The 20,075-nt window shown below is 56.3% G+C and overlaps 8 protein-coding genes across 8 annotated transcripts; 3 read left to right on the plus strand and 5 right to left on the minus strand.

Annotated features, from left to right (window-relative positions):
• The first annotated feature begins 994 nt into the window (after positions 1-994).
• Positions 995-7,981, plus strand: B0H64DRAFT_381532 (ankyrin repeat-containing domain protein). Its single transcript, XM_062802808.1, has 17 exons — positions 995-1,215; positions 1,255-1,341; positions 1,372-1,860; positions 1,900-1,983; positions 2,014-2,084; positions 2,127-2,145; positions 2,191-2,221; positions 2,261-2,297; positions 2,334-2,373; positions 2,410-2,466; positions 2,497-3,372; positions 3,409-3,474; positions 3,511-3,551; positions 3,588-3,653; positions 3,690-5,879; positions 5,965-7,519; positions 7,553-7,981. The coding sequence occupies exons 1-17, from the start codon at positions 1,168-1,170 to the stop codon at positions 7,673-7,675; spliced, it is 5,880 nt and encodes a 1,959-aa protein (XP_062664192.1). The 5' UTR covers positions 995-1,167; the 3' UTR covers positions 7,676-7,981.
• Positions 7,982-8,179: 198 nt separating this feature from the next.
• B0H64DRAFT_352319 (P-loop containing nucleoside triphosphate hydrolase protein) lies at positions 8,180-11,354 on the plus strand. Its single transcript, XM_062801490.1, has 2 exons — positions 8,180-10,568; positions 10,620-11,354. Exons 1-2 carry the CDS (start codon positions 8,559-8,561, stop codon positions 11,217-11,219), a joined length of 2,610 nt encoding a protein of 869 aa, XP_062664193.1. The 5' UTR covers positions 8,180-8,558; the 3' UTR covers positions 11,220-11,354.
• On the minus strand, positions 11,355-12,823 carry B0H64DRAFT_334148 (uncharacterized protein). The gene has a single exon (XM_062801094.1). It carries the CDS (start codon positions 12,637-12,639, stop codon positions 11,548-11,550), a length of 1,092 nt encoding a protein of 363 aa, XP_062664194.1. The 5' UTR covers positions 12,640-12,823; the 3' UTR covers positions 11,355-11,547.
• B0H64DRAFT_381537 (uncharacterized protein) lies at positions 12,824-14,323 on the minus strand. Its single transcript, XM_062802809.1, has one exon. The coding sequence runs from the start codon at positions 14,062-14,064 to the stop codon at positions 12,991-12,993; it is 1,074 nt and encodes a 357-aa protein (XP_062664195.1). The 5' UTR covers positions 14,065-14,323; the 3' UTR covers positions 12,824-12,990.
• A 106-nt stretch (positions 14,324-14,429) lies between these two features.
• Positions 14,430-17,132, plus strand: B0H64DRAFT_381538 (heterokaryon incompatibility protein-domain-containing protein). Its single transcript, XM_062802810.1, has one exon. The coding sequence runs from the start codon at positions 14,597-14,599 to the stop codon at positions 16,796-16,798; it is 2,202 nt and encodes a 733-aa protein (XP_062664196.1). The 5' UTR covers positions 14,430-14,596; the 3' UTR covers positions 16,799-17,132.
• Positions 17,133-17,144: 12 nt separating this feature from the next.
• On the minus strand, positions 17,145-17,849 carry B0H64DRAFT_20790 (uncharacterized protein; the record flags this gene model as incomplete). Its single annotated transcript, XM_062799372.1, has 2 exons — positions 17,145-17,393; positions 17,590-17,849. Coding segments are annotated over 2 exons (324 nt in total), but the record flags the coding sequence as incomplete, so codon positions are not given.
• Positions 17,850-18,073: 224 nt separating this feature from the next.
• B0H64DRAFT_381540 (uncharacterized protein) lies at positions 18,074-18,682 on the minus strand. The gene has a single exon (XM_062802811.1). The coding sequence runs from the start codon at positions 18,614-18,616 to the stop codon at positions 18,287-18,289; it is 330 nt and encodes a 109-aa protein (XP_062664198.1). The 5' UTR covers positions 18,617-18,682; the 3' UTR covers positions 18,074-18,286.
• Positions 18,683-18,860: 178 nt separating this feature from the next.
• Positions 18,861-19,904, minus strand: B0H64DRAFT_20797 (uncharacterized protein). The gene has a single exon (XM_062799373.1). The coding sequence runs from the start codon at positions 19,641-19,643 to the stop codon at positions 18,969-18,971; it is 675 nt and encodes a 224-aa protein (XP_062664199.1). The 5' UTR covers positions 19,644-19,904; the 3' UTR covers positions 18,861-18,968.
• Between the last annotated feature and the right edge of the window lie 171 nt (positions 19,905-20,075).

Consider the following 20,075-nt stretch of genomic DNA (forward strand, 5'->3'; position numbering starts at 1 on the left):
TGCTGCATCCCTGATTGGTTTGACTGGCCCGGGGCGTCCCGTGCCTTGGGCCCCACATGTTGGCATATCCGTGACACTTTTTAATATTAATAATATCTTATTATTTATTTATATTAATCCTTTTTAGAAAGTTTATATACTAAATATAAATTCCTTTTCTAGATTTATAGTATAAGCTTTATAGAGAGTTAGAAACTATCTTATTAATCTACTCCTTAATATTAACAATATAGTCTATCTCCTCTTTATAGTTAATATATAGTTAATAATAGTTACCTATCTCTACTTAGTAGGCGGATCTAGTAAAGGTTATTATCTCCTTAACATTAATAGATATAGCTCTAATATCAATCTCTTTAAAGAGGGAGGTCTGAGTTAGGATCAGGGTTTATAGCAGCTAGTCTCCTACCAGAGTAGAGGATTCGCCCCGCTAGCTCCGGGTTAGTAGGTCGGTTAGTTCCTCTATTTTAGTAGATAGTATCTTTATAACTTTTTTATTATAATTATTAAGGTCTAGTAGAAACAGTTCCTTAAAGAAAGCTCCCTTCTAGTTACTTTCTAGGTTAATCTTATACTAGATATAGTATTATTTAGCTTATTTAATAAACTATTTATTCTATTTCTTCTAATTAGCTATTAAAGTAAGGAGTAATATAGTTATAGCTATTTTTATAGTTAATATAAGTATTATTTATCTTTTAGCTTTTTATAGTTTATTTCTAGCTATTATAAATTTATTCTCAATATCTCCCAGAAGCTCGATACTAATTAGGCTTATAACTATTAGAAATCTAACAGCTAGAGTAATAATACTTCCGAATAGGGGTCTAAATATAGTATAATAAAGGTCACTATATAGAGGGTATCCGAATCAACCGTAATCGTATTGTCTGATGAACTTGTGTATATATAGAACAAACGGAGGGCCTCCTGCGCCCCTGAAAACTATATACCCGGGCGTCAATTGTAGGCCCGGTGACCCCCATGTCGTTGACCTGCCGTACCGTAACCTCCAGCCACTATCCACCACACGTTTTGTGCAACAGCATCAGCCCGAGTGGGATAAAACTTAAAAGTCGTCGACACCCCTTTAGTCCTCTGTGACACTCAAATCCGCAAACCCGGACTTATACACTAGATAAATCTGATCAGAATAATACTGCAACCATGGACGACCCCAATGTGCAGACATACGACATCATCGAGAGAGACACGGTGCCGGCCCCCGCTCCACGGCCCGACGACTCCCTCCAGGACCGCATCGCCCGACTTCACAAGTGGCTGCAACCAAGCGACTTCCTCTCACCAGGCAACGAGTTCATGAAGCACCTGCGCTCCTACGTCCCCGGCACAGGCAGATGGATCCACGAGTCGCCCCCCTTCCGGGCCTGGGCCGGGCTCGACGACGACGACGACAACACCACCACCACAGCCACCACCACCAACAACGACGACGCAAACCCAGCCCCCGGCACCACCCCCAGCAGCACCCCAACCCAAACCCACCACTGCCTCCACGTGCGCGGCGTAGCCGGCAGCGGCAAATCCGTCTTCGCGGCCGACACGATCCGCCAGCTCCAACAAGACTCGGGCATCAACGGCGACCGCGACCGTGACCGCGAGCGCGAGCGCATCGTGCTCTTCTTCTTCTTCCGGCAGATCGTCGACAGGAACCACACGGCGCGCTACCTGGTGCGCGACTTCGCCGCCCAGCTGCTGCCGCACTGCCCCGCGCTGGTGGCGGCGCTGACGGCGGTGTCGCGGGAGCATGCCGTGCGCGGGAACGAGATGGGGATGGTCTGGCCGGCGGTGGTGGCGGCGCTCAGGGGGGAGGAGGTTGGGGGCAGGGTGTTTTGTGTGGTGGATGCGTTGGATGAGATGGATGATGGGGATTTGGAGGGGATGGTGGGGAGGTTGGTTGCGCTTGCGACGCCGGAGGTTGGACAGGGGCGGATGGGTGCTGCTGCTGCTGTGAGGGTTATGGTGACGAGTCGGCCGCTGCCGCATATCGAGCGGGCGCTGGGTCATCCGGGCGTTGTGAGACTGCGGCTTGATCCTGCCTTGCTGTCGCCGGATGTGGCGCGGTATGTGGACTCGAGGATGGCTACGCTGGAACCACCCCTGAGCGACGACAAGAACGAACTGGTCCGACTGTCGATTTGCGAGCGCGCAAACGGGCTGTTTCTTCAGGCGCGTCTTTTGGCGGACAACCTGGCTGAGGGTCTGCGAGATGGGCGGATCACCGAAGAGGCCCTGCCAGATAGCTTGGACCGCCTCCCGCGTACCCTTCGCGCCGTGTACGAGGACATGCTGAAGGAACACGCCCGTCGGAGTGGGGTGACGGCCGAGCAACAGGCCAAGATCCTCATGTGCGTCACCCACGCGAGCCGGCCGCTCCGACTTATCGAGCTGGGTTCGCTGCTCTCTCGGATGCTCGACGTGGATCTCCGTCGGGGCAAAGACCTGGTCCGCGCCGGGTGCGGCAGGCTGTTGGAGCTGCTGGAAGACGAGACCGTGAGCGTTATCCACCATTCGTTCACCGAGTTCCTGCACGACGCGAGCCGGAAAGACGTTGCCGGTTCATTCCCTGTGTTGGAAGGTGAGGCATCGCATGCCATGCTTGCCGTGCTGTCCCTGGAATATCTTAATGGTTGTCCTCCTCTTGACATCACCATCGACGACAGAAGGATTCCAACCTATCCCGAGCTTCACTTTCGTTCCGAGGAAACGGAACGCAGAACGAAGATCCGCACTGACACAAGGCTCAACCAACCCCTCGCGTTGTATGCCGTCGACAACCTGTTCTTCCACATCAACAAAGTACCACGCGGAACGTCGGGTGTCCAGAAGCTGTTAGTAGCTTTGCATCGTTACTTGACCCCGGACAAACCCGCCTTTCAAACTTGGATGATCATGAAGTGGGACGGTGCGCTCACAGCCTCATTCAATATCTTCCATTTAATCACCTCGGCGCCATATGGCGGGTTGGTCCCGGCGTATGTGGTGGACTATCTCGCCGAGAGGGAGCCGGAACTGCTCGACGGCCGTGACTGGGACGGTTTCACGCCTCTGGCCTACGCTTCTCGGCACGGCCACGCTGACTTTGTTGAAGCTCTGATTGCCAGAGGTGCTTATTTAGCGTCCGGAAGCAAGGAGGGATCGACCCCTCTGCACCTGGCTGCTAGGAACGGGCACGTCGCAGCTGTTCGGCTTCTGTTGAATGCTGGTGTCGACCCGCTTATCAAGACATGGCCCGTCTCATACGCTTGGAATCCCGATTACAGCTGGTACCACACCTACACTCAGGAAGAAGCCGAGGAGCGGAGAGAGACTGCACTTTCCCATGCTTTCCAGGGTGATGATAATGAGGTGGTGAAGGCGTTCTTGCCCTTTATCCCACCGGGCGAGATCAACCTATGCTTACACCAAGTCGACAAGGTAGAGAACGTCAAAGCAATTCTCGACACGGGCAAGGTAGATATCGACTATCCCTTGTTTGAAACAACGAAGCTGTACAAGGCAGCGCAGGCTCGGAATCTTGATTTGATCAAGTTGCTCCTGCAGAATGGCGCTGATCCGAACAAGAGAGGTAACTCGTATGACCACGGGTTTGAGGGCGGAAATGCCGGGCGAGGACCGACACCTCTACATGCGTTTGTTGGTTCCCCATGTTGGAGGAAGCCCTTAAGTGGACGCGACAAGAAAACGGCCGCCGAATGCCTTCGGCTGCTCAAGGACGCCGGCACAGATCTCAATGCTACGACGGACGGCGACTGGCGTATCGGCAAGGAGGTGACAGCGCTGCACATGGCTGTCCAGAGATCGGATGAATGGGGTTATGTGTGGGCCAGTACCACTGAACCTAACCTCATCAACCTTCTTCTCTCGGCAGGTGTAAATCCCCGCGCGAAGACAAAGGATGGCGATACAGCACTTCATTTGATCAGCCCAGGGTGGCCCCGACTCATCCGGTCTCTCGTTGACCACGGCATCGATATCAACGCGGTGAACGCCTCGGGAAGGTCGCCATTACTTGAGATAACCGCGCGGCTGAAGCATTCTCCCTCGGACGGGCGAAGGGCGATCAAGGTCTTCAACCAGCTGCTAGAGCTGGGCGCGGATGTGCATATCGCTGACAACCGGGGTGATACCGTCTTCCATCAAGTCATAAAAAGCATCACGTATTTCTGTGACCCCAACCTCATCCCTTTTATCGAGAAATTGGTTCTCGCCGGCGCGGATCCGAACAAGAGGAATAAGAAGGGGCATCCGCCGCTGTGGCTATATCAACCCGCCGACGATGACGACGAAGTGAATGACGACGAAGTGCTTCGGAAGCTGGTTGATTGTGGTCTGGATTTAAATGCGTGCGATGAGAAGGGGCGCACAATCCTCTGGGTGCTCCTGGGGCAGTATCTGAGCGCACCACGGACTGTTGAGGGGTTAGTCCGCCTGGGCGCCGACCCGACGAGGCTCACCCACGAAGGCAGGACGCTGTTGCATGCCGCCGTGGAGAGGCCGAACTCGTTGGAATGGTTTCGCTATCTGATTTCGGCAGGGGTGAGACCAGACACGCGCGGCAAAAAGGGGGAGACGGTGATTCATGAGGTGTTCAGCAGGGATGTTACGGCAGACGATGCCCAGAAAGCGCTCCGGCTCCTGCTCGAGGCTGGCGCCCCGCCTCTGGCTAGGAACACGAAAGGCCAGTCAGTTCTGCACGTAGCAAATGACTGGGAAAGGCTAGAGATTGCACTCACCACTCCGGCATTCAGCGGCCTCGACGTCAACGAGCCAGACGTCGACGGACTAACCCCCTTACACCATGCTGTGGCGCTTGGGGAACGAGCTGTCTGGGAACTTGTCAAGGCCGGCGCTGATCCAACCCTGCTTACAGTTGATGGTCTCTCGCCACTGCATGTCGCCGCCCGCCGTGGGGACGCTGGTGTCGTCGGGATCCTCCTAGCCCTGTACCGTGAGCGAAACGTGCTCGGAAGCCACGTCAATTTGCTCGGGGACGGCAGGGCCCCGATACACTACGCGTGTCGGTCTGGAAGCCCAGAAGCTGTCTGGGACCTCTTGCGCAACGGGGCGAACGCTCGAACTCGGGATGACAAAGGGCTGACTCCGCTACATGCTCTGGTTGAATTCGAGCCCCCGGAAGAGTTCAATCCCACCGAGGACTCCTTGCCACGCGCGGGCAACATCGTCGGGATGTTAAAACTCGCCGGAGCAGATATCAGCGCCGAGACAGTAGTGCAGAGGAAAGAGGAGACAACGCCGAGAGCCATGACACCCCTTGATTTAGCGGTGGAGAGGAACTCCTGGGAGATAGTCCGTCGGTTGATTGCACATGGTGCCGAGCCCCGTGACAGCCACAGACATTCTAAAGACTTTGCAATGGCAACGGACAAAGAGAAGGCCGCCGAGGAAGCCCGAAAGGCACAAGCCAGCGTGCCGGGGGTTCTGGGCCCGGCGGACCGGACTTGCCGATGGCGAGGGCGGTGGGCGGCCTGTCTAGGGGCGAGGATCTCAGTGGAGAAAGAAACCCGCTTCATTGCTGACGGACAGGACATCTTGAACATCGAGTCCCAGAACGACAATGACTGGACGGGAAACGACATATTGAGCCGTGTGCTACAGGATGGCGACCACGACACAATCAAGGAGTATTTCGAACTCGGCGGGGACATCTCCAGACTGAGCCATTACCGAATGGACACCTTCCTCCACGATGTTGTCGAACAAGGTTACACGGAACTTCTAGCGCACTTCCGTTGCAAAGTAGACGAACTTGAGGCCCAGAAATGGGTGCAGAAGGAAGATGACAGCTGCGGGACGCTGCTCGGCACCGCTTGTCGCGGGGGGGCCGCACGGCCGCCGTCTCAACCGAGGACGTCCGTCCCTATACATGATCCAGATGCTCGTGGATGAACTCGGCGTGGATGTGAATGCCGTCTACAACAGCTATGGCCACGGGTACGACAAGCTGCAGGGGGGGACTGGCTTACACATACTCGCGTGCGCCGTCGCGTTTTGGCAGGTCGAGGCGCTCGAGTACCTCCTCTCTAAAGGGCCGGATATCGAAGCCAGGAACAAGAAGGGCATGACGCCGCTGCTTGCAGCTATCCACGAGGAGAGCCCGGATAGGCCCTGGCGCGAGGAGACAGTGCGTGTGCTATTGAGGCATGGGGCCGATGTCAATGCAACTATTGAGACGACGGGAGAAGATGCATCGAGTGGTTCTTCAGCGCTTGAGATTTCGAGCAACCCCAGCATCACCAAGCTTTTGTTGGAACATGGGGCGAGGGTGGAGAGTTGCCCTGGCATCCTGATACGCGCCATTAGGGAGTGGATGGAGCCGGGAATAGTGAAGTTGCTGTTGGACGGTGGCGCCGACCCGAATGAGCTGCCGCCTGTGCGAAGGAAGCGAAGCGAGCACACCGACGTACAACCACGCTATGCCCTTCACGAAGCCGCCCGGCCCGCGACCCGCCACAATCCGGCGTTCGACTTCAACTCGCGGCAACAGTCCGTCATAGACCTGCTCCTTTCACGGGGCGCTGATCCCTACGCGCCGTATCCGGACGGCAGCTTTGCTCTCCAAGGCATCGTGGAGGACCGGGGTCAGGTGGACAGCGACCTCTTTCCGAAGGCGTCCGAGACGAACTGCAACCGCCAGGGTCATCACGGACGGACGCTCCTAACCTCAGCTTGTATCCCCACCATCCCTCTAGGCCCTGATCCTGACTATCGCCCGCGTTACCCAACTGTGATGCCCGACCTCGTGCAAAACCAGCTCGACGTCGGGGCCGACCCCCTCATCGTCGACGACGAGGGCCGCACCCCTCTCCACTGGCTCTGCACCTTCCCCGGCGCCTTCGACCTCGCCCACCGCAACGCATTCGCCGCGCTCACAGAACACGGCCCGGCGGCCCTCGCCGCGGGCGACGAGCAAAACCGCACCCCCCTCCATCTCGCGCTGGCCACGTACGCCGACCGCTCGCAAGAGGACCCGTTCGCGATCCGACACCTCCTCTCGGCCGGCGCGGACCCGGCCGTCCCGGACCCGACGACGGGCAACTCGGCGCTGCACTGCGTCGCGCCGCGCTTGGTGGGGGAGCCGAGGGGCAACCCCGGGGGGGGAGCTGCCGCGCTGTTTCGCGAGCTGGCCGCGCGTCCGGGCCTCGACATCAACGCGCGCAACGCTGCGGGCGAGACGCCCGTCTTTGGGTTCGCGGCGGCGTCCGGGTGGGAGGGGATAGATGACATGACAACGCATCTTGAGATGTTGGACGTGTTCGTCGAGCTGGGTGCGGATTTGGGGTTGGTGGGTGCGAGGGGGCGGACGCTGTTGCATGTTACGGCGGGGCGGGAGACGCCAAAGTGGAAATATGCACAGGCGAAAGGGCTTGAGGACGTGTTTAAGAGGTTGATGGAGCTGGGGGTTGATCCGCGCGCGGATGATGACGAGTTGCGGACGGCGATCGATGTGGCTGTTGCGAGGAACTTGGACGGGATTGTGAGTTTGTTTAGTGAGGAGGGCAGGAGGAAGATGGAGGATTCGAGGAGGAGGAAGGAGGAAGCGAGGGCGAGGCTGGAAAATGGGAGTGAGAGTGAGAGTGACAGCGACAGCGACAGCGGCAGCGATGTCGACTTTGATTCATTTTTTAGATAGACGCCTAACTGTTTGGGAAGGAGGGCTTTGAGGGTAAGATGCCCCGATGTGGGGAGCATCGGTTTGGCATGTATTCATTGCCAAACTGAAGCAGGCGCTCAGTCTCGGGAAATTGATCTAAATTCGCAATATCATTGGTGCCGTGCCTGCCCGAGTTTAAATTCTTATTCATGGTGGGATTTAGGGATCTTCAACCTTGAAACGCCGTTGGGTTGTCGGTCGTTGGGCTCCATCTTGTGAGGTGAGTGCCTTCCGTTCGGGGAGGTTCTCCTTGCTGCCTCGTGGTAACATGGAAGTCGGCTGTCAGGAGGAAGTGACAGGCGGTTCAAGGCTCCTGCGAAGAGATGTGGTCGGCGCCCAGCTGGGAAAGGAAAGGCCCCACCCAGGTGGGACCGGGGCCTCCACTCAGAGCCAATCACAACTCTTCTTGCTCTTTGAGTTGCCACCGCAGACCTGGGCAATCCACTGACGCGTGGTCGGCCTCGTCTGTCGTCGTCACTGGGCGTCGCTCAGCACCCACACGACCACTCCAAACAAGGCTGCCATCTTGTTCCTCTTACGCCCGATATCCAAGTCAAGCTAAGAGGCTAAGCCATGCTGTGCAAGGCAACATGCGCATTTTCCTTGGGGCCACGCGGCGGACACGCCCAGCTGTGGCAATCCACAGCCACTCTTTGAGTTTTGGGTGACTCTTCTTTCTGAAGTCCCGGTCTTCCATAAAACCCACTTCCCCCGTAGTTTTGTATCTCCTGTCTAGCCAGATATCGTTTATACAAAGTTATAGTCTTCCCACCTTGTCAAGCCTCGTCGTTTGGAACGACACCCAGTGCCATCCACCAAATTGCCAGTAACACCAAGACTCCCTCTCCACCCCCGCCCCGCCATGGTCACACGCCTCGAGCTTGCCGTGGATGCCCAAGAGCTCGCCGGCGAGCAGCGCGCCCTCCTCGACTTAATCGACAAGCTGCAGTTTGCCCAGCTCGAAAATGTCAAGCTACCGCAAATCGTTGTCGTCGGTGACCAGAGCGCCGGAAAGAGCTCCGTGCTGGAGGCTATCACCGGCACCCCTTTCCCCCGAGATTCCGGGGCCTGTACGAGGTTTGCTACCGAGATCCGCCTCCGGAGGGCGCCCGAACCGAGTATCACCGTCTCCGTCATCCCGGATAAGAACCGCAGCTTCCCGGAGCAGGAGAGGTTAAGCCAGTTCGGCGGAACCGTCAACACCGGGATGCCCTTTGAGCAGCTGATGAGGAGCGCTGTCGAACTCATCGCACCCAAGAACATCCCCGGCCGTTTCGCCGCCCGCGACATCCTAGTGGTCGAGAAACGGGGCCCGGATATGCCACTCCTGACCTTGGTTGACTTGCCAGGGCTCGTCCGGAACGCGAACAACGACCAGTCTCTCGAAGACATCAGGACAATCGAGTCACTCTCGGACCGCTACATGAAGAGCTCACGGACCATTATCCTTGCCGTCGTGGGCGGTAATTCCGACTACGTCCAAGCCCCGATTCTTACCAAGGCTCGCCACTTCGACCCCAACGGATCCAGAACTATCGGGGTCCTAACCAAGCCAGATCTCACCGAGTCGATCGGCCTGGAGGACAAGTTCATCGATCTTGTCAAGAATAAGGACAAGCGTAACGACTTCAAGCTCGGCTGGTACGTCTTGCTGAATCCAGGGCCCCGGGACCCCGGTCAACCCTGGCCAACGGCCGAAGACCGCCGTCGAAGTGAGGCGCTTTTCTTCAACAGTGGGAAATGGAGCACCATCCCAGAATCCATCTGCGGCGCCAGCGCATTGATGCGGAAGCTCAGCACCCAGCTTCAGCAACATATCGGCAAGCATGTTCACGTTCTCCGTAAACAGATCCAAAAGGCCCTCGACGACTGCGAAGCCGAACTCAAGTCTCTCGGCGATGCCAAGGACACTCCGGAGGAGATGCGCACCGAACTAGTCGAACTCTTCTCGTCGTCCAAGGAACTGGTCATCCCCGCCGTCTACGGCTTTTACAAGAATCCGCCCAAGAAGAACTTCTTCCGTGTGACTGCCGACCCAAGGGGAACCCCGGCCCAGAACTTGCGGGCCCGCGCCACCGAAGAAAACGACCGATTCTCCACGAGGATCCGGGCCCACGGGCGCAAGTTCGTCTTCTCTACTTCGGCCCCGGTTGCGCCGGGGGAGCCAGCGCCTGAGAACAGCGCCAAGCGAGAATTTGTGAAGCAGGAAGTCGAGATGCTGCTGCGCCAGATCCGCGGCTCAGAGTTCCCGATGGATCCAAAGCCGCGGGCCGTCTACATGCTCTTCCAAAGCTACTCTGAGAACTGGCCGAAGCTAGCCCAAGAGCACAAGGACAATTTGGGTGTCGTTTGCAACGAGTTCCTAGGCGAGCTGATCGACTACGCCTGGCCCAAGCGCATGAGAGAACCCCTCCGCCGCCACTTCCTGGAGCCTCATATGAAGGCGCTCATGGCGAAGGCACAACACGAGTTGGATCTCCTCATGCAAGACATGAGCCTCGAGGTCCAGCCTTACGACCCAGAATATGAGGAACGTCTGAGGAACTGGCATAGCAACTCGTCCAAAGACGGCGCGAGCTTCTCCGAGGCCGAGGAGGTTCTGGAGAAGATGCTTATCTACTATGAGTTAGCTGCCAAGACGTTTATCAGGAACACCATCACCCAGGTGGTCGAGCGCCATCTGCTCCAGGGAATGTACAGCATCTTCAACTCGGTCGAGGTCCTGGGTATGGGCACCGACGTTATTGAGTCCATCGCGGCGGAGAACAAGGAGACTAGGGACAGGAGGCAAACGCTGCGAGTGCAGAAAAAGGCCATCGAGGAGGCCAAGGAGATTTGCGCGAGTCTAGCCATGCGAAAAGAGTTGAGAGCAGTAAGTCCCTCATATTTTCCATTTACAGAACTCAGCTCATTTTTCCGACAGTATGCCGAAGATGCCACAAGTGACGCAGAAGATACTTCCGACGACGATGAACCCAGAGTCGATGAGAAGATGTCACCCGCAAGACACCGCCCAACCTCGACCAGGCGTATCTCACGACGGCCACCACCGCCGTCGGACATAGAACCACAAGCACCACAACAAATATCAAGCCGAAACTCCGACGCCACCCACGACCCACGATACTCCCAGCAGCCGCCCGCTCTCCTCCCGACGCCAACCAACGCCTACCCCCAGCCGAGGCCCGACATGCCGCCCAGCTCAGAACAGACCCTCGGTGACGGCTACACCACCTCGCGCCCGCCCCAGCAAGCCCCGCCACCTCCACCCCCGCCACGGCCGGGTAAGGTGCGGACCGAAGACAATGGTGGCCATGGCGCGCAGCAGGGGCAGGGCGGTCAGAGCGGTCAGGCGTACGCCGCGGCGCCGCCCCGGGCGGCAGCACGAACGAGCCAGCCCTCGGCGACGTCCCCCGGGGGGTACTACGCGGATGCGTACGCGAGCCACAGCCTTTACCCGGCGGAGGCGGCCGAGTTCGAGACGATGAGGCGACAGGGCAGGAAGGCTTCCGGGAGGGCTTAAGGGTCCCATGTTTTCCGAGGTTAAGTCCAGGGCGTTCATTCCATATTGACGTTATAGAGTATCATAAAACATCGGGGTAACAAAGAGTCACGGCTATAAATCTACTTCAACCATCACAATGAGGTGTAGTTCCATGTACCCAGAAAGGCGTTCTTGTATTGGTTATTAAAGTCGTAGCGATACATCAAAGAATCTGTAAACAGCCCGGTCGTGCCCACCTAGTCATCAAAGTCGTAGCAATACATCATCAATACGTAGCCAACCACCCGCCAAGCAACCCGTAAAACATCAAATCTCCCACCCAACAAACGAAGCTTTCCGCCGGACATCAGATCCGAACCGGTAGCGACTCCCGCCTGGCCAGCACATGGCCCTCCTTGACAAGCGCGTTCTTACAGGGTACCCTGTTGTAGAAGTCATCAAGATTCCGCATCGTGCACTCGGCAATCTCGGTGAGGGCCTCCTCGGTAAAGAAAGCCTGGTGTCCGCACACCACCACATTGGGGAACGTCATCAGCCGCATCAGCTCATCGTCCTGGATGATCTCAGCGCTGTGGTCCTGGTAGAACAGCGCGCCCTCCGCCTCATAGACGTCCAGCGCCAACCCGCCAAGATGCTTGCTCTTCAGCGCAGCAATCACGCTCTCCGTGCTCACCAGCCCACCACGCGACGTGTTGATCAGCATGGCCCCCTTCTTCATCATCCCCAACGTCTCCCCCCTAATAATATGCCGCGTCTCCTCCGTCAGGGGACAATGCAAACTCACATAGTCACTCTCGCCCAACAACCTCTCCAACGCCACGTACTCCCCCAACTCGGCAAACCCCTCCGCCGGAAACGGATCATACGCCAACACCCGACACCCAAACCCCAACCCCATAATCCTCGCAAACGCCACCCCAATCCTCCCCGTGCCCACGACCCCCACCGTCTTCCCCCTCAACGTCCGGCCCATCAACCCATAATCCAAAGCAAAATTCCCCTCCCTCACCCTATTATACGCGCGATGCGTCCGGCGATTCAGCGTCTGCAGCAGCGCCGCCGCAAACTCGGCGACCGCCTCGGGGGCGTACGCCGGAACATTCGCCACCGCGATGCCCAGCCTTTCTGCCGCCGCCAGGTCCACGTTGTTGTACCCCGCGCAGCGCAGGAAGATGGCGCGCGTGCCGCCCGCGTGGAGGGTCTCGAGGACCGGGGTGGAGAGGACGTCGTTGACGAAGACGCAGACGGCGTCGGCGCCGCGGGCGAGGGGCGCGGTTTCGGGGGAGAGGGCGAAGTCGTGGAAGGTGAGGGTGTGTGGGGGGTGAGGAGTGGTCGGCTTGGTGGTGGTGGTGGTGGTGGGGTTGGTGTGGAGGCTGCTGTTGGCGAGGGTGAGGTATTCGCGGTCGTAAGGCTTGGCGGAGAAGACGGCGAGGTTCATTTTGGGGGGGTGGGGGTTGTTGTTGTTGGTTTTGATGATGTTGGCTGCGTTGGTGGTTGGCAATGGAATTGTTACTTGTATCTACAAAGCTTGGGTTGATGTCGTCGAGTCCTTTACATCATGGTTGCATGGGCTCGAGGGTGGTTCGTGGGTGGTTCGATGGCTGCTCAGCAGCGAGTTCCACGACCCCGCCACCCCGCCTTCCGCTTCGGGCTGCTGCGAGCCAGGGTGCGAGCCAAGGGTGGCCGATCTTTTATGGGGAGCCCGTTGCATCAAACCGGCAGCTAAAGGCTTGGCATTTCGTTCAGCGTCGATCCCCCACCTTCATCTCTTCAGAATGATAATCCGTAACTATTCTCCATCTCTTGGTTTGAAGAAACCCCCTCTCCGAGCAGCTTCAGGTAGCTCCGCGGGTTGGTGGCTTCCCCCCTCGCTCAGCGCCCAGAGAAGCTGTGCCTGTTCACACCATTTGAAGTGCTCCAGATAGCCCGCTTTCGAATAGACCTTATCGCAAGCCTGCCTTGCCCAACTCTCCCCCAGCGAGCCGATAATGCCCTTCTCGAAGGCAAGTTGGCAGCCAGCGCAAGACACTCCGCGTTCGACCTTTCCTGTCTGTTTGTTATAGTAATCAAGTGCGCATGCACCCATGAAGTTGTACTTAAGCCGGCACCTTAGCTCCCTAGCGGACGGGCGTGGGTGTGCCCCCTCCCATGCCAGTGCCCCCTTTTGCTGAGGGAGTAAGGTTATCTGGTATAGGGAGACCACTGCGGTACGCGATTTGTATGCAGCCTCTTCCATCGTGTATGTTCCAGGTAAGGTTTCGAACGACTGCAGGCTGTCTATCTCAACCTCGGCGAAGGGAAACCGGTTCTGGATACTAGCCAGGCTTCGTAGTTGCGTCTCCGGTGCTTTCTGGACGCACTCAAAACAACATCGGGTCCATGTTACCAGTGATATAAACCCACTAAATGCGCCACAAACCGCGCAGCTCTCGGTACAAACGGCTTTGTAGAAATCGGACAATGAGACGGCGATGGCAAGCCCTGTGCGCAACAAGGCGCGAAAACAATCCAGTCCTTGTAAAGCCACGGTACGGTATTCCTTGAGACCTCCCATGATCTCCCGTGCTCGGTGGTTGGTTTGTCTCAGCCTGAAGACCGAAAGTATGTCCAGGCGCAGGGCTATGTTATGTAAGAGTTCGACTGGCAGTAGATCAAGCACGCCGAGGTCCCTATTTGAAGCACGGTCGAAGGACATAGATATAGAGGCGCGGACCAAAAGCTGTTCGCGGGGCGGGAACCATATTACCGAAAGCGCGAAGTCTCTGCGATGGTAGGCAGCAATTCGGACAATGTTGTCGGCTTGTTCGTTAGAGAAGCGATACTTCGCCGCAGAGTGATACCTTGGAGCTTCGTGCAAGGCCATCCCCTCATCTCCCTTTCAGTAGAAAGGCTGATAGTAGGTAGTAGTGATGATGGGCGGTAGTATTGGTAGGAGCGAAGGACTGCCAACCTGAGAGTTCGGGTAAACGTCATTGGTAAGAGGCAAGCGGCCTACGAACGTAGGTATATAGTCACCGCGAGGGTTTAATGTACATTATAAATGTCTGCTCTGAAAACAGCAATTGTGACCTTGGTGGCGAGCAACCTTCCCTTGTTGAACAAGAAGCACAGCCTCTGATATGCACTCCTTGTCGTAATACTGCCTACCAACAAGGTAGGACTCCATTTATTATTGTGTCTGTTGGTCCGAGCCGGAGCACTCAGGGATCTTGGCACGCACCCCTTTACAGCCCGAAACACCAACCTCATTCTTATTAGGCCTCAACAAATATCCCGTGCATCTCGCTACTTTGCGGGGGCACTTTTCCCATTCTTTACCACCCAGTTCCTTGTCTTCCATTTTGCATTGCCTCCTCAGACCGTCAATTTATTTCAATTGCCGTCCTAATATAACGATGCTTTGCACAAACTGTCACGCCCAACTCCGAGACGCTCTTGACTCGTTAGACCGCCGGGCCGCCGCCTGTCACGACGTCTTGCTCGAGCCGCCCGTATACAGATCCACAACCCACGCGTTAAACCTGGTTGGGGATCTCCGTGATTTCCACAATTCCATTTTACTGGGATGTTTCATCTGTCGACGCATCTGGAGGAGTATTTCCTCATGGGCCCACGGGCGCCGTGACGACTTTCAGCGCGCCATCCCCGAGACCTACAGCGAATTCACCAGCGAAGTCAGTCATATTGACCACCTTACCGGACGATCCGATCCCACCGGGTCCCACCCCTTTCCGTCAGGGATCCATGCCGAGGTAGTGATGGACCGGACCTACAAGCACGGCAAGATTTTCGTGGAAGGGTTGGGTGGTGGCAACTCAGGTCGCCGGTGGATGCTACGTTTCTCCTTGCGGTCCGCCAAAAAAAGAAACAGCCGAGTTCAAACGGGATCCATAAGCGTCGAGGCACTCGGTGCCTCTACAGCGTCCGTACCTCAGTTATGGGACCGTTGGTTTCGAACCTGCTTGAGTTCACACCATGTCTGCCGTTCACTGGAACCAAGAGACGCCTCAGGCTTCGTGCCAAAACGACTCATCAAAGTGCTACCACCCGCCGGAGAGCTCAGTCAACTCAAGTGGCATCTGATCTTCCCCAACGGCACCGAACCAATCGACTACGTTACATTGGGCCACTGCTGGGGTTCTCACCAGCCAACCCAGCTGACCGATTCTACGCTTCCCGCATTTTCACAAAAGGGCTCAGCCGAAGACTTACCCAAGACGTACCGGGATGCTCTTCAGATAGCCCTTACGCTGGGGATTCCGTACATCTGGATCGACTCCCTCTGCATCAAACAAGACGACAAGTCTGACTGGCTCGAGCAATCACCCCTCATGGCGTCGATATACGGCAATGCGCGTTGCAACATTGCGGCTACATGGGCGTCGGACTGGACCGAGGGTTGCTTTAGCAAGCGAGACCCTTTCATGGTCGTGGGGACCACGGTTGACACCAGCCATGGAAAAGGGTACCAGATCCACCTTCGCCATGGGTGGTCCGATGAAGTCACCGATACGCCCCTCAATCGTCGCGGTTGGGTCGTTCAGGAACGTTGTCTGGCACCAAGACAGCTTGTCTTCACCAAACATCAGGTATATTGGGAGTGTGCTGAGCACGTTGCCTCGGAGCAATTCCCGGACGGTCTACCAGAGGGTATGTGGCAAGAGGACAGCGCTACAACCCTACTGTTTCCATCAAACCCAAAGCCGAGGCTGCTCTTCGAGAGCGAGCAAGACTGCCGCAATGCTTGGTGCTCGCTTGTCGAGCAGTATTCCATGTGCAGACTCACTCAACGCTCAGACAAGATGATCGCCATCGCGTCACTCGCAGAGTCCCTGCGGAAGCACACAGGCGATACCTACCTGGCTGGCCTGTGGGAAAAGGATCTCCTGGACCAGCTATACTGGCATCAGAACCTGTTCACCTGGGACGAAGCAATGAGCCCGACACGTAACACGCACGCGCCGTCTTGGTCCTGGGCAAGTCTTGACGCACACATACAAACGGACGAGGCGTATCATTCTGATCCCGGTCGTATGCACCTTGCAGAAGTCTTGGGGGTCTCGGTCGTCTCGGACCATCCCGCAGGTCTGCACAGCTTTACATCAGCCGAACTGCAGATTCGGGCCATCGCACTATGGGCCACGTATACCGAAGTAGACGGGATCTGCACGGGATATCGGAAAGACTATGTGGTGTCGATATGGTGTCCCCGTGAACCCGGGTCACAGTCCCGCGGCTATTATCTCGCCGACGATGATGACATCAATTTCTTCTGGGATGAGTATCCGACCCCAGGCGACGGCTTAGCCGAGTCTGAAAACCGGCGGCGTCTCCAAGAGCAACGAAGCTCAGAACTTCTACTGTTCTTTCTCAGTTTCACAAAGTCCAAGTCGCGGTCATGGAATGAAATGGAAGGCCTAATACTATCGAGGACACGAAGGGGGACGTTTGTGCGAGTCGGTTGTTTTAGTTGCTCGGAGACCATCCTGGACGAGGTTATAAACAAAGGGTTAGGGAGACGTTTGGACCTCGGTTCTCGAATCAACCTCTCAGATCCTGGACTAAGTAGCTTGGTGAGGTCCGTTACTATACTATAGAGCGTGTTGTTCCCATAGATATTTGAAGAAGTTCCGGGACACCACCGTGAGAAGCGGTCGTTTTTGGGGGGTTCATCAACAGCATAACCCGCCACATGCAACTTGCGCGATGCCAGTTCTTCAAGCTCTCGATTCCGGATGGGCATAATGCCACAATGAACGATAACGGGTGGCCGAATCTGTTCCCCTAAACCAAAATACACCAGAAAACGGGGGTTACTTCGCCGTGGCGAAGGACTAAGACATGACTCAACGGAGGCCTACCGGACAACCAAAAGGCTCTGCCGCGGCCCATCTCAAAGTCTGCATTTAGAAACGGCCAGCATATATCGCTGAGAATTACAATGGGTCGGGCACCGGTATATTGCAAGACTTATGCCTCCTCTAACCCGTCGCCTCCGGGCTCGATGCTCTGAGCCCTTTTACCGTCCCCTGCACCTTGTGTCCCATCCCATGCAGCCCTTCCGAGGAATGCCTTCTGCCTTCGTTAAATCCATAACCATGCTTGAACCGGGCCGGTATCGAATGTGCTCAGTGGTACTTGCTGCAGACGTGACAAACGTCGCCAGGGTAATCGACCGGCGCGCCACAGATGCTAGTTGCGACGATGTTAGCGGACGGAACAGCAAGGTTTGACAAGGCCAAGACAAATACGAAATCAAGCTGCTGCCAGTCTTTTCCTTCATCCCACAATGCAAAAGGTCAACAGCGGGATGGGCAACGCCAAAACGGGAAGAAAACCTGCCAGGGCCGGCAGAAGTAAGGAATCCCAAGCAAGAAAGAGAACGTACCAGAGACAGCACTCGCACAAGTAAGCGCCCTCGCACATCTGCCGGTGGGAGGAGGAGGTGGTCTCCGTGGCCGTGTTGGCCTCTACATCCATTGCAACGGCTGCCTGGACGGTGGTGGCCGTGGGTTTCTCCGAGTCCTTGGTCGGCATGTTGACGTTGTTGATAGAATCGGCTATGTTGCGACGTGGTTGGTTGATGTGGTTTGAATGAAAATCACGTTGTGGGAGTTGTGAAGAGAATTGGTGGTGTGCGTGTGTTGTTGGTGGAAGAAAGAAGTGTGTTTGGTTGTGGTTTGAAAGAAAAAGGATTCAACAACTTAAGTGCTGAGTCTCGACCACGGGAAATATGGTAGGTAGGGCAAGGGCTCTATAATTGGAATTTCGGAATGGAGTTTTGACCAAAGCTTGAAGCTTGAAGCACAATTTAAACAACCACCTCGGGAAGGCACAATGACAGATTGTGAACAGCTGATATTGAATTGTGGACGGATTTGGAATTTTGATTCTAATACTTACGGACTACAGCCTTATAGCCTCGGCTGGTGGACAGGGGTCAATGAGGCGGCACGGAGCGGTGAACAGCCCATAACACCCGGTCGTGGTTGCCTTCTTTTCCCTTTTCCTGGCCGCCGGCTTGGTCTCCCTCCTGCAACTGGGGGGTTAAATGACTCACCAAAAACAAGGCCGCGTGATAACCCTCAATGGTGGCTTCCTTCCGAACACAACCGAGCAAAGGACTGATGCCACTGCGGCCCAACGTATCTGGACGCCAATCGCAGAATATCAAACAAACCGGCCACAAGGGCCTTGCCACTTTGCCAGCACAGCACCAGAATACCCTTGCCCAGCCTGGTCGCTGAGCCCCGGGGCCAGAGCCCGTGGGGGGATTGTCCGGGTACCTGAGGCGAGGAGGTGGCAGACAGCCCGGTCCGTTTGCCGAGATACCCGATTACCCTCCCTGACGGTCCAGAGATCATGAGGGTCAAGTCGAAAGCCAAAAGAGTGACGAATGCAGCATGCTTGGCCATCAGGCTGGGCCCATCTGGTACGAATGGAAGACGTGGAAGGGGTGAAATGGACCACTTTCCACGTTCGGGCTGCTTTCGGTCAACGCAGTCGACCTGCAGCTGCCGGAGCCCCTGCATATCAGTTAGCGAATAACCATCCTAGCCTGCTCGCCTCATCTTGCTGGAGCGCCGGAGCATGCCGTACGGCTTGCAGTGCCAAGAAGCCGACCATTTCGGTCACTGTGGTCAGTTACTGTGGTCTGTTCAGTTATTGTCACTGGCACCCTGAAATTAAAAATTAGACAACAAACCTTTCGTTTCAGAAACCCCTGCCTCGTCTGGGTAGGTCGAGCAACATGGCCTTCTGGGGGTCTTATTCCAGTCGGTAGCGGCCAGGCTCCAAATCTCCGCCGAGGAGAAACGGAGAGCGGCCGCGCGAAGGCCCCGACCGACTTGGCTGCAACCGCTGCGAGCCGTGTCTCCGGCGGTTGTCTCTTTTCCTCGCCGTCAAGGTCGTGACACAACATCCGCATCCCTCACAGTTACCATCACTCTTCTGCCTACTTGTCACATCTGTGGCTAACCGGCTAGGTGAGCAGAGCCCAACCAAAACTTTCACCGCGGCCATGTCAAGACCCAACGGCTCGGCCGGACACACTGACAGACAGCCTGATGCCGCCATGTGTTGGGTTGTGTTGTCTCCAGGGAAGATCGCTGGAGATCGTTGTGACACAACGCAAAGCGAGGCGGACACAGTCACGATGCAGCATATCACAGTACAAGCCGTGCGGCACACCAGAGACACAGGAGAGGGGGCACAACCGACCCATGGCGCATCGAAAGGAACACAGCTCCCGTCAATCTGCCGCATCGCCCTGCAACCCCCCCATCTCATCGACCGACTGCCACCGTACACTCGATCACGATCCTGTGGCAACAGTCGTACGGCATCACTTGCCAAGCTGAGACATTCTGCCGTGTTAGCTCGTCCCGTTTTGTCGACGCGACCTTGTCTGCCGCGCCGTCTCCTAACAACCAGCCCCATCATGTCGGCGCATGGCGAGGCAAGAGATGGGATTACCAATCGCTCATGAAGCCTCAACCGACGTCCGGTCGATCTTGTGACGCACGATGCGCTGTGCTAGCCTAGCTGCAGATGGCAGCGCCACTAGAAAGAGAAGGGAGGAGGACCATGGTATCACCAACGCACAACCAGGATAAACCCCAGCCAACAGTTCTGTCATTTTTCTTCCTGCTAATATCTAAGCTGACTCACATACCAGCCCTTTCCTAAACCGATTGTGCTTCCCGATATTTGCACCACAAGACGGGAATGATAGTGTGGGCACCGAGCTTGCGGCGCTGTCCACCAACACACGCCCCAGAAGCTGGAGTTTTTGCCTAGCGTCGGGTGCCCTGGCTTGACATGCGAGGCTCCTACGACCCTCATCCCTCTCCCTCCATGTAGCGGGCCCCAGCA

Source organism: Chaetomium fimeti (assembly GCF_033439085.1).
Source record: "Chaetomium fimeti strain CBS 168.71 chromosome Unknown B0H64scaffold_1, whole genome shotgun sequence".
Lineage (NCBI taxonomy): Eukaryota > Fungi > Ascomycota > Sordariomycetes > Sordariales > Chaetomiaceae > Chaetomium > Chaetomium fimeti.

Bases quoted from the DNA above. Each gene is read 5' to 3' on its own strand.
- B0H64DRAFT_381537 (XM_062802809.1), bottom strand. From the start codon at position 14,064: ATGGCCTTGCACGAAGCTCCAAGGTATCACTCTGCGGCGAAGTATCGC.
- B0H64DRAFT_352319 (XM_062801490.1), top strand. From the start codon at position 8,559: ATGGTCACACGCCTCGAGCTTGCCGTGGATGCCCAAGAGCTCGCCGGC. The intron at 10,569-10,619 runs GTAAGTCCCTCA...TTTTTCCGACAG, and splicing joins TGCGAAAAGAGTTGAGAGCA to TATGCCGAAGATGCCACAAG.
- B0H64DRAFT_381540 (XM_062802811.1), bottom strand. From the start codon at position 18,616: ATGGCCAAGCATGCTGCATTCGTCACTCTTTTGGCTTTCGACTTGACC.
- B0H64DRAFT_381532 (XM_062802808.1), top strand. From the start codon at position 1,168: ATGGACGACCCCAATGTGCAGACATACGACATCATCGAGAGAGACACG. The intron at 2,374-2,409 runs GTCACCCACGCG...CGACTTATCGAG, and splicing joins AGGCCAAGATCCTCATGTGC to CTGGGTTCGCTGCTCTCTCG. The intron at 3,552-3,587 runs GTTGCTCCTGCA...TCCGAACAAGAG, and splicing joins CGGAATCTTGATTTGATCAA to AGGTAACTCGTATGACCACG.
- B0H64DRAFT_20797 (XM_062799373.1), bottom strand. From the start codon at position 19,643: ATGATGGGGCTGGTTGTTAGGAGACGGCGCGGCAGACAAGGTCGCGTC.
- B0H64DRAFT_334148 (XM_062801094.1), bottom strand. From the start codon at position 12,639: ATGAACCTCGCCGTCTTCTCCGCCAAGCCTTACGACCGCGAATACCTC.
- B0H64DRAFT_381538 (XM_062802810.1), top strand. From the start codon at position 14,597: ATGCTTTGCACAAACTGTCACGCCCAACTCCGAGACGCTCTTGACTCG.